At 43.9% G+C, this 16,284-nt stretch overlaps 1 protein-coding gene across 1 annotated transcript in view; it reads left to right on the top strand.

Moving 5' to 3' along the window:
* The window catches only part of LOC150077636 (uncharacterized), a 179,192-nt gene that overhangs the window by 137,462 nt on the left and 25,446 nt on the right, over positions 1 to 16,284 (top strand). Inside the window, exons 7-8 of the mRNA XM_090385179.1 lie at positions 5,372 to 6,648; positions 11,956 to 12,081. Coding sequence (XP_090241305.1) covers positions 5,372 to 6,648; positions 11,956 to 12,081 — 1,403 coding nt within the window. The remainder of the gene's footprint in view (positions 1 to 5,371; positions 6,649 to 11,955; positions 12,082 to 16,284) is intronic.

Genomic DNA, 16,284 nt, shown 5'->3' on the forward strand with positions numbered 1-16,284 from the left:
TCGCATACTATTCAAATACTAACTTGTTAAGTATCACTAATATCAACCTCGATTTTTTTTTTTTTTTTTTTGGTCCTAGCCACTGAAATCCCTGGAAAGTAAGTGGCAAGACCAGCAGAATACAAATATTGGTAACACCCGGCCGTCCTCCCTGTGACGGGTATTGGTAACGTCGGGTCTTGCTAGGGGCCCGGCGGCTAACAGGGCACAACAAACTACACAGTACAACATATCCCACACACTTTTAAATCTCTGGCTTGTCCGATACAGAGAACATACGCGGAAATGGCAGAAATCCCAGGTGCCGTCAGACCCCGAACATACCTATTACCTAATCTGCGGCTGAGTTAGTTGGTGTCAGGTATAGATAATAAAATATTTTCCCCAGAAACTGGGTTTTTCATTCCAGCAAAACAGGTAAGTCCACCAGAGACACTCGCAGTTTATAGATACATAAATGGGTATTTCAAGAAATTCTGGATGATTTGATATTTTAAATGTCAAGCACTCAATGAGGAGCTCTTCTTCTCTAGCTCCATTCTCACATGAAGAGGTTTTAGAAGCAGGACATCAATTTTTTTTTTTTTTTTTTTTTTTTATGTAAACCCGAAACACGGAAGGTATTATGGAACCTATTGTACTTAGCACCGTTCTTGGGTTGCAGATTGAGAAGACAAAAGAAGATATTTGTTGACATTGGACTTGAACTTCTGTAGATTGTAATTTTCAGGAAATACGTACGAAGGAAGGCTGTTGCAGAAAACGGCAGTTGAATGAATAAACAAGTAAGATGAAAAGTTGGTTCTCTGAGTTTGAAGTTGGACAGTAAATGGATGTTGGCTGGACGTGTTCGGATTGTTTTGAAAGAGAGAGCGGGAATTATAGAAGCCAATTCAGAAGAACAGTGCCCAGGAAAGTATTTGTAGAAGAGGAATGCAGCAGAAACAGTACGTCTATGAGACAGCGCGTGGAGTGACTCTGTTAGAGATGAATCATTAATTAACCTAACTGCCCTCTTCTGAATGGAATCAAGAAGCCTGAGAGAGGTTTTCGGTGCACCACCCCAGATGTGGGAACAATATTCCATGGCAGGGCGGATTTGCGATTTATACAGAGTGAGCAGCTGTTTGGAAGAAAAGTAACGCCGAGAGCGAAAGAGAAAACCAAGTTTTTTAGATGCAGAGGAAGCAATATTTGTAATGTGCTTGTGCCAAGAGAGATTAGAAGTCAGGGTAATCCCCAAAAGAGATATATCATTTTGCCTAGAAATCGGAGTGTCACTAAAGATAAGCATAGGAGCAGAAGAATCCTTTTTGCGAGATATAAGACAAGACTGAGTTTTAGAAGGGTTCAAATCAACTAAGTTGTCTTTGCCCCACTGGAGAATTACCTGGAGATTGGCATTTAAGGAATTGGTAGCTGATATTCGAGAAGTTGAAGCTGATTGAGCAGGACAAGGTTTCTCAAAATAGAAAGTAGATTGCAATGTGCTATCATCGGCAAAACTATGGATAGGATTTCCAGTCGATAGAAGAAGGTCATTAATATACAAGAAGAAAAGAGTGGGGGAAAGAACTGAACCTTGGGGACACCGGCATTAGTGGGGAAGTTAGAAGACAGAGAGCCATCAACCATCACCCTCAGTGAGCGATCAGAGAGAAAACTGGATAACCAATTACTAAAAACAGTTGGCAAACCATGAGATGGAAGCTTGTTTAGAACACCTTTATGCCAAACACGATCAAAAGCCTTTGAGATGTCAAGAGCAACTACTTGTTTTTCACCGAACCTTTCCATTGAATTAGTCCATAAATGGGTAACATAAGCCAGAATATCACCAGTGCATCGACACTGACGGAATCCATACTGGCGATCGTTGATCAGACGGAAGGTTTCTAGGTAGTTTAAGAGTTGGCGGTTAATTGATTTCTCCATTACTTTAGAAAGAGTAGAAGTAATTGCAATGGGACGATAATTGGATGGGAGGGATTTGTCACCCTTTTTAGGAACTGGCTGGATATGCGCAAATTTCCAAGTAGAAGGAAAAACACCTTTGGAATAAGAAAGCCATAAAAGGCGGCAAAGAATATGAGTAAATTCAGGAGCACAGGTTTTGAGAACAAGTGGAGAAATACCATCGGGACCTGGAGCTTTCTTAACATCGAGATTCATCAAAATCCTTCTGATATCCTTTGGACGGAAGACCACAGAAAGCATTGAATGGAGCGTGTTGGGATTGGTGGGAGGTGTTTTACCAAGATCATTAATACATGAGTTGGAAGAAAAATTGGATGCTGGCAGGTCAGCTTTATCCTTGGTTGAAGTGACAGGAACCATCTGATTTTGACAGAGGTGGGAACAGAGAAGGGCAAAAGTTGCGGCCAATAGCTTTGGCAAGAAGCCAGAATGCTCGGCTAGCGTTAGGGCAAGAAGCAAGTTTTCTACTCTTAGCCTGTTCAAACTCTAGTTTGGATTGATTAATAACTGCTTTGCAATTGTTGCCAGGTTTGGTGTAGGCAGACGAAACTGAAGAATTAAAAGTAAATGGAGCCCCTGGATTTGATGAAATGTCTCCTGCTCTGCTGAAGAAGGTCCTTAACTCAATTGCAACGGCACTGAAATATTTCATTCTGGTAAATTCCCGACTCAATTCAAAAAAGCAGTCATTGTTCCTGTTTCTAAGGAGAAACGTTGCAACTCTATCAACAATTTTCGTCCAATAGCTCTACTCTCAGTTTTTGAAAAATTATTCGAAAAAAATTTTCATGGCAGACTCATGGGATTCCTGGAAATAATAATCTTTATTGTGTACAAAGGATGTATACAATTTACCCTTCACGGCAGGAATGCCAGGGGCCTCACATTGGCTGGTGTCCAAAGGCCTTGAGGATGGGGCTCACATCGAAGTTCGGGTTCATCCCCCAGGGCCAACAATATAATACGTTTCACTTAAATTATTCACAATATTCATAAAAATGTTATACAGTATTTTTGACATTATGTACAATATTATACAGACATCATTTTTACATTTATTATACTGCCACATTACTGTGCAGTTTGCCTGATTGGGTGTAGGTCATCAAGGATCTCCCTCCGGTATTTGCGGTCCTTGACAAATTTGTAGAGGTCGTCTTCGATTGCTTGGACTGTGATAAGCATCTGCTTGGGGAGGAAGCGATCGCTAAGGGCTAGTCTGTTATGGTTGGCTATAAGGGTTGGAGCTGATCTCAGTCCGGGTTGAGGGATCCTCCAGCTGCACAGTTCCCATATGTTTGGCTCAGAGATTATTCCAGTAGTTATTTTGACAGTTAGGGTGAGGCGTCTTTCCATTATAAGATTTGGCAGTAGGGCAAAGTTCAGTGCGGTTGCCTGCTTATCCTGCTTATCAATCAGCTTATCCTGCTTATCAATCAGCTTATCCATGAACCACAGTACGCTTATTGTTGAAAAAGATCCACTGACCTGGCAATTGTTGACTTCTTCTCTGGGATTACGGACTGTCTTGAAAAGGGTCACTATGCAACAATAGCACTGTTTCTAAACGTGTCCAAAGCTTTTGACCGCATAAATCATAAAATCCTACTCAACAAGCTCAACAATTTTGGCTTGAGAGGAAAAATTAACCTTCTCCTTGAAGACTACCTTACTCATAGGCCATTTGTCGTTAAAACAAACCAGTCTTTTTCAGATATTTGTTATTTCTCCAGGGAAGTACCTCATGGTTCACTTTTCGGATCTATCCTATTTGTTCTTTACACTAATGAATTTCTCTCTCTTCTTCCATCTTCCCACCTAGTAGCGTATGCCGATGACATTTCCATTCTAATCACTGATAAAGACCCTAACCAGCTTCAACGCAAGATTTCTGCCCTGCTTTCTGAAATGCATAGTTGGCTTCAAAAGAATCAGCTGATACTAAACCCAGAAAAATCCAAATATATGGTGTTTAGGACGAAAAATAAACCATTAAATATTGATTTCGAAATAACATACAAAGGAAAACAACTGGAAAGGGTGAATGATACCAAGTTTCTAGGAATCTGGCTAGATGACAAGCTGAGTTGGGATAAACAAATGATCACCTTACGAAAGAAGACTTCGTCACTAGCAGGAATACTCGCCCGAGCCTCTGCCTGGGTACCTCCTTCCCTTCTCCGACTAGTATTCCTTTCCTTAATACAGCCTCACTTCACATATGGAATCATCTCATGGGGTACGACCAGTCAATATAACCTTAGGAGAATCAATTCAATTGTCAATCGATGTGTTCGTTCAATTTTGGGCCTTCCCTGGAATGCATCGGTGACTTGGAGATATAAGGAAGCGAGACTCTTAAGCATCTACCAACTGATACAAAAAGCTGAGGCGGTCTTTGTCTACAATGCTTTGAAAACACCAAACTTTCCTCCTCTCTTCAGATCCTTTTTTATAACAATAGAAGAAGAAGGAATAAGATATAATTTAAGAAATGAAGCGAACCTGAAGGTTCCGCTTTCTAAAAAGGTCAGAAAAATATAAAATACAGAGGCGCAAAAACCTGCAATAATCTTCCTGAAAACATCAAAAATGCCATTTCACTAAACAAGTTCAAGAAGCCCCTGACTGAACACATCACCAGGGATGTCTGATCTAAACCACCTTCCACTCAACTCCTGAACTTTCCACAATGCATACCAGTTTGGAAATTATGTAAACAAGTTGAAGGAATAGCTGTCAAAAAGCTTGTAACATTCTGTGCAATTATTTCATCATTTTTTCTTTCATACTCGTTATTGTAAAAGTACTCGCAATGTAATTAGAAGTACTGTTGTTAACCACGCGACATGTGTGGTTGGTTTACGTAGTCTCGGTAATGGAATGTAGAAACATGTCCGATTTATTTATGAGTTTATCTGTTAAATAACTCCTGTGTAATTTCAGATCTGTTTTTATTGTTATCTTTTTCAAAGGGAACATTCCCTAAAAAACCTCTGGTTTATGTGTTCTCCCTCCCTCCCTTCTTGCTGTTATCTCCCAACAATTGTAACACAAAATAAATTTTTATTATGGGATGAAATGTGAGCACTAGGGTGTCAGTGATGAAAGGCACCCCCCCCCCCCTTGTTGGCCTGACGTTGGGTGGTACAGATTCTTAGTTCCCAGCTTTATGGCTGGGGTCTCACAAGATGCATGTTACCGCAACTTCTTAGTTCCTAATTAATATTCTAGGGACGCACAAATTAATTTCCCCAATTAGGAGTACCACAGTGTAATCAATCCGCAGAAAACAACAATATGCAAATTAGACATTTAATTTAGTTTTATTGAGTTCCACATTTAATTTAATGAAGTCTCAGATAAGAAAGGTGTGTTGTTTTGTTTCCCGCAGGTTGGCCCCATCCGCGGATAAGATGATCGAAGAGGAACCCGTCGAAGGTGTGGCGGGAGGGTCGTCCCACAGTCCCAGCAGGAATGCCGAAGGCGAGCCCAATGATGAAGACGAAGACCACGAGGTATCCACGAACTTTGCCGGCGAATCCACGAAGCGTGGAGCAGGTAAGGACCCAGCTCGGAACAGCGACGACATCACCAACACGCTGCTCAGCGCCACCTGCAGCAGCACGGGCGAAACAGCGGATGAGGATCGGCACGAAGAAGAGGATCCGTCCACAGTGCGAGCAGACGACGAAAGTCAGAAAGGCCTCTCCGGAGGATCCTCGGAGACTGCAGGGGAGGAGACAGAGAACAGACCACACTCAGCCGGGGACGTTCGCGATGGAGTCGAGGAAAAGTCATCGCACGTGGAAGACGGGGGAAGTGGAAATGGGGGAAACGAAGCACCGCACGAGCAGGATGTGAAAGATGAGGAAAAGGAACCGGCCGAAGATGACGGCGGAAATGGACTGGTCAAAGAGCAAAACAAAGGGGAGGCAGAAGATGCGGAGGGGATGGAATTGGGGAGGAAAGACGAGGGAGGGTCGAATTCTGGCAACGATAATCGGGGAGATTCAGGGGGAGGAGAAGAAAAGACCGTGGAGTCCTACGAAGAAACCAGAGAACGGGAGGTGGAGGAGGAGGAAGAAGCGGCTAGTGGAGGCGTTGAGGAAAAAGATACGGAATGTGAGGGGGGAAGAACAGAAGGGGACAGCAATGACAGTGATGATCAGCTACGTTTGATGATGGGGGACACCGAGAATATGCAAAGTGACGAGGAACATGTCTCCCGAAGTGAGTCAACAAATGAACACGAAAACTCAGAGTACGATCGACCGACCTCCGAATGTGAAGGGGCAAAGCCCCTCTGCGAAGGGAAAACCACTGAAGACCTGGGGCAGGAGGCTGGAACAGCCTCTGATGGGAATGCAGTAGTTATAGGTGTGCAGGAAGAAGAAGAGAAGGAGTCACGTGACGACAGTGAGTCGGGTCAGGCAGCTACGATGGACGACGGGGGAGAACCACACGTTGAAGAACCACACGGTGAAGAAGCAGACGAAGAGAGGTCATTAAGTGCCATTAGCGACGAGGGGTTCCACAGCGGGGGTCTTTTGGCTTTCTCAGATGACTTGCCCGACAGGTTCCTGACCCTTGATCGCCACGCTATAACGCCAGATCCTCTGGAAGGATGGCTGTCGGAGTTCAAGAGTGAAGAGGATGCCATCGAAGAGAGTAAGGTCCGCTCTTGCCGAGTAGCGGCTATTAGTTCATTTCCATCTGCATGCGCGCTTCGAGAACGTCGCATGGCAAACCAGCATGGTGCGGCACGCATAGCATGCGCAGTTTCAGCATACGTGCAGCATGGGGCGGTACGTGGCATGTGCTGCAGAGGGATCTATGTGGTTCGGTTGGTATGGCAATCTCTTGCTTCTGTTCTGCTTCTGTCGGATACATCGCAGTAGACGCTCCCATACTTTTCCTTCTTCTCACGGGGCGGGGCATTGGACACGCCCAACGGGCATCTTATACAGCTGAGAAAGGCTCGCTCGGCGGTGATGGTTCATTGATCTGTTTCTTGCCCATGATCTTTGGCCTGCCAGGATTCGCTAGCTTTGTTTGGGGACCACGAAAAGTGGTTGCTGGGACGAGGGGACTGTTCGTTGCTCACTACCAGACATCAGCTAACTGGGAACTGAGCAAAATATACAATAGGGGTATATTCTGCTATCAGCATTGGCGACTAAGGCCATGTTTTTCCGTGTATATTGTCTGCAAATTGCATGTGCAAACAATATACGGTTGCCTTTGTGTTTACTGGATGAAAAACCCGAATTGCTATGAGAAAAGCCATGTACTACCGTTGCATGAGACTGACCAACTCAGTCACGTTGTGAAAAAGACCCATAAAAATTCCTCACGTCATTGACGGGACTGGAACTCAGGGCTTTTCCACACAATGTGGAGAGAGACGGCGATCCTACCAACTGTGCTACCACAAGGGTGGCAAAGAAGCAGGATTTTAAGGTAGGGTGGCTCACTGTGTGTTCAGGGCAAAGTGACGATTTGTTTTATGCAATTCATCATCGCTTGTTGGTGATTGTAAAAGCCAGAGTGGATCGTAGTATTGTGTGGTAACAGTGGAAAAGATTGCGCTTAGATGCATCATCCTGCTGAGAATGTTAACGAGATCATTATTACCCTTTAGAGGGATCCCTTGAACTGCAAAACGTTGACGTCTCCGAGTGCACAAAAGAGGTGAAAGAGACGTGTGGAAAACTGACACTGGCCGCCCATTTCACTTCACTGGTGGGTAAGATCGTAGAATTCATGGTTAAGGATTCAATACAATGCGCGATCCACCTGTCAGTGGATCGCAGGGGGGTGGTTCTTGAGAGGAAAGTCACACTTCACCAATCGACGGTTGATCACTATTAGGAGAAAGTCATAAAGCAGTTGAGTTTAACAAACAGCTTTGACCATATTTCTGGAGCTTTTGACGCGATGTCCCTACAAAGGCCGTTGTACAAATTGGATTAACAATGGAATTAATGGTAAGGATCTTTTGTTGGACTGCTGAAAGAAGACAGAAAGCAATCATCGATGGGCATTCCTTAGGGCGAACCAGTGGAGTATATCAGGTTCCCAAGAGAGAGAGAGAGAGAGAGAGAGAGAGAGAGAGAGAGAGAGAGAGAGAGAGAGAGAGAGAGAGAGAGAGAGAGAGGTACCGAGACCGCTTCTGTTCCTTATACTCCTTAATGCCATTGATGAGATTAGCGTGAAAATTCTGTAAGTCTGCAATGCTTTAAAGGTTGGTCAACCACCAGAACCACGCACGTTGCTTCGAAATCATTTCGATCGAATGCAGTCTGAAAAATGAGTAAAACAGAATCGTCGTGCATTGAACTGGAGTTTAATCCCGTTTCATTCTGTTTGGGTTTGGAGGCGAAACTGGAAGAAAGTTTCGCCTCCAGACCCATTTCACCCCTCCGTTACAACTACCTGTTCAGCTGAGCCTTAAACTTATTTAGGCTATCAACCTCCACCACAAAGGATGGAAGTCTGTTCCCCCAACCAACCACCCGCTGGCTAAAGGCAAATTTCCGCACGTCTATCCTACATCTGTCTTTCCTCAATTTGATATTATGCCCTCTCAGGTGATTTTTCTGAGCTAGAGGAAGAATCCCATCAGCATTGAGCATGTTTAAACCATTCAAGGCTTTATACACCTCTATCAGATCACCTCGCTGGTGCCTAGTCTCCAGACACTGTAATGTGCAAAACTTAAGCCTTTCTTCGTAAGAGCACCCATTTGTTCTATTCACTAATCTTGTTGCCCTTCTCTGTACTCGTTCCAGCAGCTCTACATCCTTCTTGAAATCAGGCTTCCAGGCCTGTATACAGTACTCTAGGTGTGGCCTGACCATCGCCTTATACAATGGAATAATCACTTCCTTATCCCTGCTGGAAAAATTCCTGTATATCATTGACAATACTCCATGAGCTACTCTTGCAGCCCGTCTGCACTGCTCAGAGAACTTCATATCTGCCTGCACAACCACCCCCAAGTCCTTTTCATTCTCTACCACTGTCAGTGTAGTACCAGAGAGTTGATACGTTGCTCTGGGGTTGCTGTATCCCATATGCAGTACTTTACATTTGTCAATGTTAAACTTCATTTGTCACCTCTCAGCCCATCTGCTCAACCTTTCCAGATCCTGTTGCAGCAGCATAGTGTCAGTAGTGTCCTTGACAACCCTGCCAACCTTTGTATCGTCTGCAAACTTGGACATTAAGCCCGATATACCATCATCAATATCATTTATAAATACAGAAAACAATAATGGACCCAACACTGAGCCCTGAGGGACTCCACTAATAACATTAGTCCACGATGAGCAGTGTCCATTGATTACCACTCTCTGTCTTCTCCCCCTCAACCACCCCTTTATCCATAGCAGCAATTTGCCTCCAATGTCACACTGCTCCAATTTGTGCAGCAGTCTTCCATGTGCAACAGTATCAAAAGCCTTTCTAAGATCCAAGTATATAATATCAAAGTTATTCCCTTCTTTTTTGACTACATCATAGTATCCAATCAAGTTGGTCAGGCAAGACTTCCCCTTAACAAAACCATGCTGTGTCTGAGCTATAACTGAAGTCTTGTCTAAATGATCCTGCAGTGCTTCTTTAACCAGTGCCTCCATTAATTTTCAGGGAACCGAAGTTAAACTCACAGGTCTATAATTACTTTTGTTTCCCTTTGATTCTCCTTTGTGGATTGGGGCACATTTCCACATCTCCAGTCCACAAGCTAACTTCATACAACAATTCCATCTCTTTCTCTCTCTCTCTCTCTCTCTCTCTCTCTCATTCAATAATAATCTATTTTTTCTTGAGAACTTCAACTAATAAAGCACTGAATAAGAAACATTTCCTTACATTCCTCGTAATTCCTTCTACTTCAACCTTGCTCTAAAACACTCTATATCTTCTTCTGAGCACCTTTTCCAATTCAGAAGACTTCAGAGGGCTTACATTCCATTTCTTTCTAGGCGGGGTTTCTCTGTGCGGATTCCTTCCACGGATTGCTGCAAACTCTTGTCTTCTTAGTTGAACTCTGCCACAATACTCTTCCACTGATCTCTTTTTTCGGGAAAAGTTCTCGGTTAATACCGGAGGGGATTAAGCGGTAGTGGTAGGGGGCCCGGGGCACTACCTCACTGGCCTACTCAGCTTCTCGCACAAGAATGCCCGATGACTTTCCCGGAAACCTTTCAGCTCAGGGAGTTAATGGAAAAGTTTTACTTTACTCTTTTCGATACCTTCCCTCTTAACACTGAGACTTTCCCACCCCCAAACACCTACTAAAATATCCTGTGCAGTGCATGGCAGGACTGTTCACTACGTAGTGGGACTTTCCAATTACTGGACCCACAACTACAACAGCAATAACCCCCCCCCCCCCTTTCTGCTCGAAAACCTTCCGTATTTTCTTCCTCATTTTCTTTCTGTCCCGTCTGATTTAAACCTGACCCGATGACGGTGTTAATCTTTAAACTCCCCCTCCCACACGTCACCAACTCGCACGGTGTTTTTCCACCGAATGGAACTCTTCCATCTGTTGCTGCGGATCGCCTGCTGACCACACGTTTGAATCTGCTGCACACGACGCCTTTCCCCAAAGTAGCTCAAGTGGGGAGTCACGAAGTGGGGTTGGGTGTGATGGGTTGTAATCGCGGATTAGACTCATGGGGTTGATGTTCACTGAGCGCCTTTCAAATGTATCCGTTTCTTCGTCGTGCATCCCCCACTTCCCCCATCACAATAACGAAGAAGAATCGCTTATTGCATCCACGCTGGACACCACACCTTTGCGGGTTCAAGCGAGGGGTTAACGCAAAGGTTCCCAAACTTTCTTGGTTCACAGCGCCCTTAGTGTCCCAGTAATTTTATCACAAGTCAAAAGAAACACGTAACACAGTGCTTTTCAACCTTTTAATAATGTTTTTCTCTCTGTCTATAAAGAAAGGTAACAAATGAAGATCATTAAAAGGACATTGCAGAGCACCCTTTTTATATAATTTTAAAAAAATAATAAGTTTAAGTGACTTAAACCCAAATTACACGACGGCACCCCAAGAACGTTGTTGGTCACCCCGGTTGAAACCCACTGGGTTAACACTTCGCCGCTTTGTCCGTTGTTCCGAAGCTTTTCATTTCGACCTGCCCATGTCGTCGTTTGACCTGCCCCCACTCATCGCGGCATTTCAGTTTCGCAAACGCGCAATCACTTCAAACGCTACATTTGCGCGCGATTTCTACGGGCAGCAAGGACGCACGCGCCTTTTATTAACTACAACTTGCGTTCTTTTTACTTCCACGCTCTCTTCTTCTTCTTCTCACTCACAGAAACATTTCAAAGTCTTCAAACGCTGTTTGCGGCTTGACATCGACTAACGGAGCCTCCCTCCGAGTGGAAAAGGAGTTCCTCGCGTTATTGTCGGTTTCGAATCCAGGCCCTGTCCCTCCGGCGTGTGTAACCACATTTGCTGCTCGTGCGGACTGATAAAGATGTTTGGAGTGGGGACCTTCTCCTCCCCGCCCCCTTGGAAGCATCAACCAACAGCGAGCCACCTTCGGGGGTGGGTCGCCGATAAGTTCTTTCCGTTTCCTCCTTGACGGACACAAACAGTGAGGAAGATGGGTTGGGTGGGCGGCCCTCTTTGCCTCCCCGGCATTGTTTCACCTTTCCCACGTCTGTCGTGTGCCGTGAGAGATGTTGTCATGCACGAGACCCTCTGCTAGTTTCTGTTCCCACGATAAAATCCTGTTCGTTACTACACCTTCTCCCCCTTCCTCCTCCTGGCCTGCAGGAAGGGGGTGTTTATTGCGCGATGTTTAGCGTAGTAGTTGTGCCGTAAGGGTTGTTCACGGTGTGAATGTGTGCGCGTGCCAACAAGAATGCGGCGTTGAAAGCCCACCGAGAGTGGGGACCCGCGTGTGTTTGATTCTTTCACGTGTTTTTTCTTGTGATTGCAGGAACGAGGATGTGGGTGCTGTACGAGGAGGCGAAGACGCAGAGGAGGATGCGCGAGACCCAGCGAGATGCCCTGATGCAGCACGTGAAGAACCTGAAGGGCACTAAGAAGGAGAAGCGCGACCAAGGTGAGTCTTTCGTTTGAAGTCTCACGCGCCACAATCATCCCTCTCCCCTCTACCGTCTGTTTAATATTCATCTTTTATTTGGCCAATTCGAGCGTGATTTCCAGAAACACCCAGGCTACTTTCGAGAAAGTACCCTGGCGACTGGCCCTCAACGAAGGCAAACATCGGAAACTTTGCAAAATTTAAACATTTCCCGGCCGAATTAATCACCGATTACTAACAGTATCTCCACGGGTGTATCCCAAGGGGGCGTATTGTCCGACATCTTCTTCGCAACAGCACTACCTCCATTTTTAGCTGAAAACTGTGAACAATTCATTACCTATGCTGACGATTTGAAACTTTTTGTTAACTCTAAAGAACTTCTATCCAGGAAGAAGCAAACACGACAATCAGGATGATAGAAGAACACCTACAATGCATTGGCCTGAAACTTAATGAAAAGAAAACTGCCCAAATGACCTTCACCAACAAAAAGAAGAAAAATGAAATTACGATTTTCGTGAACAATACCAGAATCCAAAATTCCCCCGCACATGTTGACCTTGGCCTTAAGTGGGATGAAGGACTAAACTTCATACCTCACTTCGAACACATTAGGAAAAAGACATACGCAGCACTCTGGAGCACTAGACATGAACTCACCGGTCTCCGAAGCCCTCATTTTATGATTCAATACATCCTTAAATGCGTTACACCGATTCCGTTGTACGCATCGACTATCTGGTCATCAGCCCCTGAGAGCAACATCAAGGCCTTCTTAGGAGTAGAATACTGGCTCCTGAGATGGCTAAACAAGATCGCCGGGAAACCGTTTACCATCTGAAGAGCGGTCTTGTCTGCCAATCTGGACATCACACCTTGGAAGTATATCATCTTAACTAGAAACATCTTAACTCTGGCAAAGCTACTAACGGAGAGAGAAAGAGAGAGAAAGAGAGAGAGAGAGAGAGAGACATGTGGACATGTGGACATGTGTTTTTGTAATGGGCGGCACCTAGAACGTCAGTTCATCTCCGCCTCGTATCTCTGTGAAGAAGAGTACCACTGTAGAAGGGCCACAAATAAGTAGTGTATGTCTGTGTGTATTATGTGTCTGTTTTCTGTTGTTGTGTCTGACCGCTTGGCTACCCAGAATCATCAGTCACCTGAAGAGATGATTCTGGGTACTCGTCCACACCACGGGAAGGTGGGCCAGTCTCACTGGAGCTCGCACTGTCTCAATTCGAGACTCTGACCCACCTGATGTTGGCAAAAGATGGGTCAGATTCCTCTGGGGGCCCACCAGAGGAGAGAAAAAAAAAAAAAAAAAAAAAAGAATTTCCCCGTGGTGTTAAAAAAAAAAATAAATAAAATAAAATAAAATAAATAAATAAGAGAGAGAGAGAGAGAATAGATGCGCCGAAAGTGGGAAACGTGATCACTCGCCCCCGGATGATACGACCGAGAATAAAGAGGGAAGAACCAAGTCTCAAGTGCCAACTGACTCGATTGGACTCTCTGGGGAGATTTTTCCCAGCAAATACTGTGAATTATTTTAATAATTTAAATATAAATGCAGAGAAACTCTGTACAGACAAAATGTATAGGACAGAAATCTTTGGTAATGTGTATCGGCAAGTATAAATATAATAAGAAGACTAATTTAATAATTTATATAATAATAATTAGCATTTAACAATCATTTAGTAATTAATTAAACCAACTTTACAATTAATTCATTAACCACATATTCTGTGTTTTTTCATCTCCAAATTCTGCGCTTGAAGCGCGGCGTTGGACACCCCTTCCGATGCCCAGTTTTACAGGAAACAGGGGGAAAAGGCGTGCAAACTAGACTGGAGCTTCTAATCTCGCGTTGAACATGTAATATTGCAATCAGTGAAAATAAAGATCTTACATGTCCAACGCTGTTGGACCTATAATATGTCAACCGCGGAGTTTAGCTGGCGTTCAATTGCTGCTGACACCGTCGGAGGCACCGAAAGAGCCAGGGACTTTGTGTTTATATTGCCTGAGAAGAAATTCTCCTGGTGCATTGGGGGGGTGGTTGCCTTCATCCTTCATTCGTCTGTTTGTTATTATTTTGAGAAAACGATGCTTGACACCGAGAAATGTATTTGTGAGGTGGAAAGGAGGCCTGCCTTGCACAACAACAACAACAACGCATTAAAGGATGACCCCCAGAAGATTATTGAAATGTATTACTTAAAACGGTCCCAGCCAACCAATGTCAACTCCGCTGTCAGTTACAAATTATTTAGCGGTACTGTACTCTTTTATACTCCCTCTCCTCTTTGCCGAAGTACAGGCCATGACCAAAAAGGTTAGATATGAACAAACTGAAAATAATTAAAGTACATAAAAAATAAATATAAATATAATTAAATTTCGGACAAAGTCCAAACTTCATTGGAAAGATCTGCATCTGTTCACAATCTGTTGGAAAGCCCGCAGCACCAGGAAATGCCGAGAACAGAAATGCCAGCACGAGGAGCTGGAGTTGCAGTGGACATAGCAGACTCATGCCTCGACGATTTCACAGAACTTTATGTAATTTACCACTACACCATCCCTATTACAAATCCAAGGCTTCCAGATGCAGAAGAGTCTTCCGCCTAAGAAATATTGCAGTTGCCAAGGCTTGGAAAGCCAAGAAGTTCTCCTGTTTATCGAATTGAATTGTCTCGCAGCTTTCTGCCATAAGATTGAGATTACTAACCCGAGATACGAATTCAATTCGTAGATCGCGGTACTCCTCGCATTTGTACATAATATGTTCCCACGATTCTCTTTCGCCACAATGGCAAGCAACTAGATCTTTCATTAATTCCTAAATCATGCATCTTTGCATAAATGGAACCATGACCAGTCAACAAGAACATAGCTTGTAAGTTTGGGACAAGCCATTTGAATTTTATTGAGGCTACGTTTCTTAAATCTAGGAAAACGTTTTGTGTGATCTACCCTTTATCAGAAACACTTCAACACTCTTGCCAGACTTTTACCAAAGCATCCCAGATTCTTGCCCTTTCCTTCCTGGGATCTGCCAAGATGTATGTCCACCTCTACATTCAGAAAAGAACAGCGAATGCCACGGCGGACGAAGTAGGCCAATGCACAAAACACCAAATGCAGATGGACGGGCAATTTTTCAGTCACGACCTGCGAAGCTGGGGGGTCGACACAGTTCTGCACGTTACATATATAAGTACTTTATTATTATTATTTATTTTTTTTTAAATATATATTTTTTTATTTATTGTTTTTATTTATTTATTTTTATTTATTATTTTTTATTTATTTTTCCATTTTTATTTTATATTATTTATTATTTTTTTTTTTGTCTGATACTAGGGCAGTAAGAGCTGGTAAACCAGAGCGTTCGGAGGGAGGTCGCGATACATGCGTAGTTGTGGCCCACCTCCCCGTGGTGTAGACGGACACTGAGCAGGCTTTCCAGGTGATCGCCTGCCTGATGACAAAACGGCCAGAAACAACACAACAACAACACACACACTGCACGAACATAATTTTACACACATTTCTGGTCTTTTTCAGTGCTTTCTGTAACCATCACAGTGTACAAAGACGCAGATGAACTGACGTTCAGGTGCCGTCCTACATAAGATACTACACATGTCTACATACATGTCTACAGCTCTGCACGCCGAGTGACATCCCTCCTGTCTTCTTGACTTCTATTTTCTGCTAACCTCAGGGTGGTCCATCTGCTGGCACCACCTTACACTGGTGCGGGATGATTTTTTTTCTTTTCTTTTTTATTAACTTATTTTTATCTTTAATTTTTCTGATTTTTATTAATCTACCTTTAAATTTAATTTAATTTGCTCATATTTTGAATGATTTCGGCATTCAGTACTTGACACTCGAGGTTTTCTGCTGTTCAACGCTCAGTTCTGGCCCGCCTCCTCGCGGTGTAGACGGGTATCAGGACGCACCACCCTGGTAATGCTTGTTGCTTCCTGATAGCAAAGCGGCCAGAAACAACTGAACAAACACATCACGGCACAAATATAGCATTAAAACACACCTTTCTGGCCTTTCTGCAGAGCTTTCGTAACATCACGGTGTACCACGGCAGAGTTGAACTAGCGTTTGGGAGCCGCCTTACATAAGATACTAGTTCTGCATGCCATGCACATCCTAAGGAGCATTACTCTTTGAATGGAAGTGAGCTTT

This window comes from Mastigoproctus giganteus, chromosome 11 (genome assembly GCF_048544385.1).
Source record: "Mastigoproctus giganteus isolate SK-2022 chromosome 11, ASM4854438v1, whole genome shotgun sequence".
In the NCBI taxonomy this organism is placed as follows: domain Eukaryota; kingdom Metazoa; phylum Arthropoda; class Arachnida; order Uropygi; family Thelyphonidae; genus Mastigoproctus; species Mastigoproctus giganteus.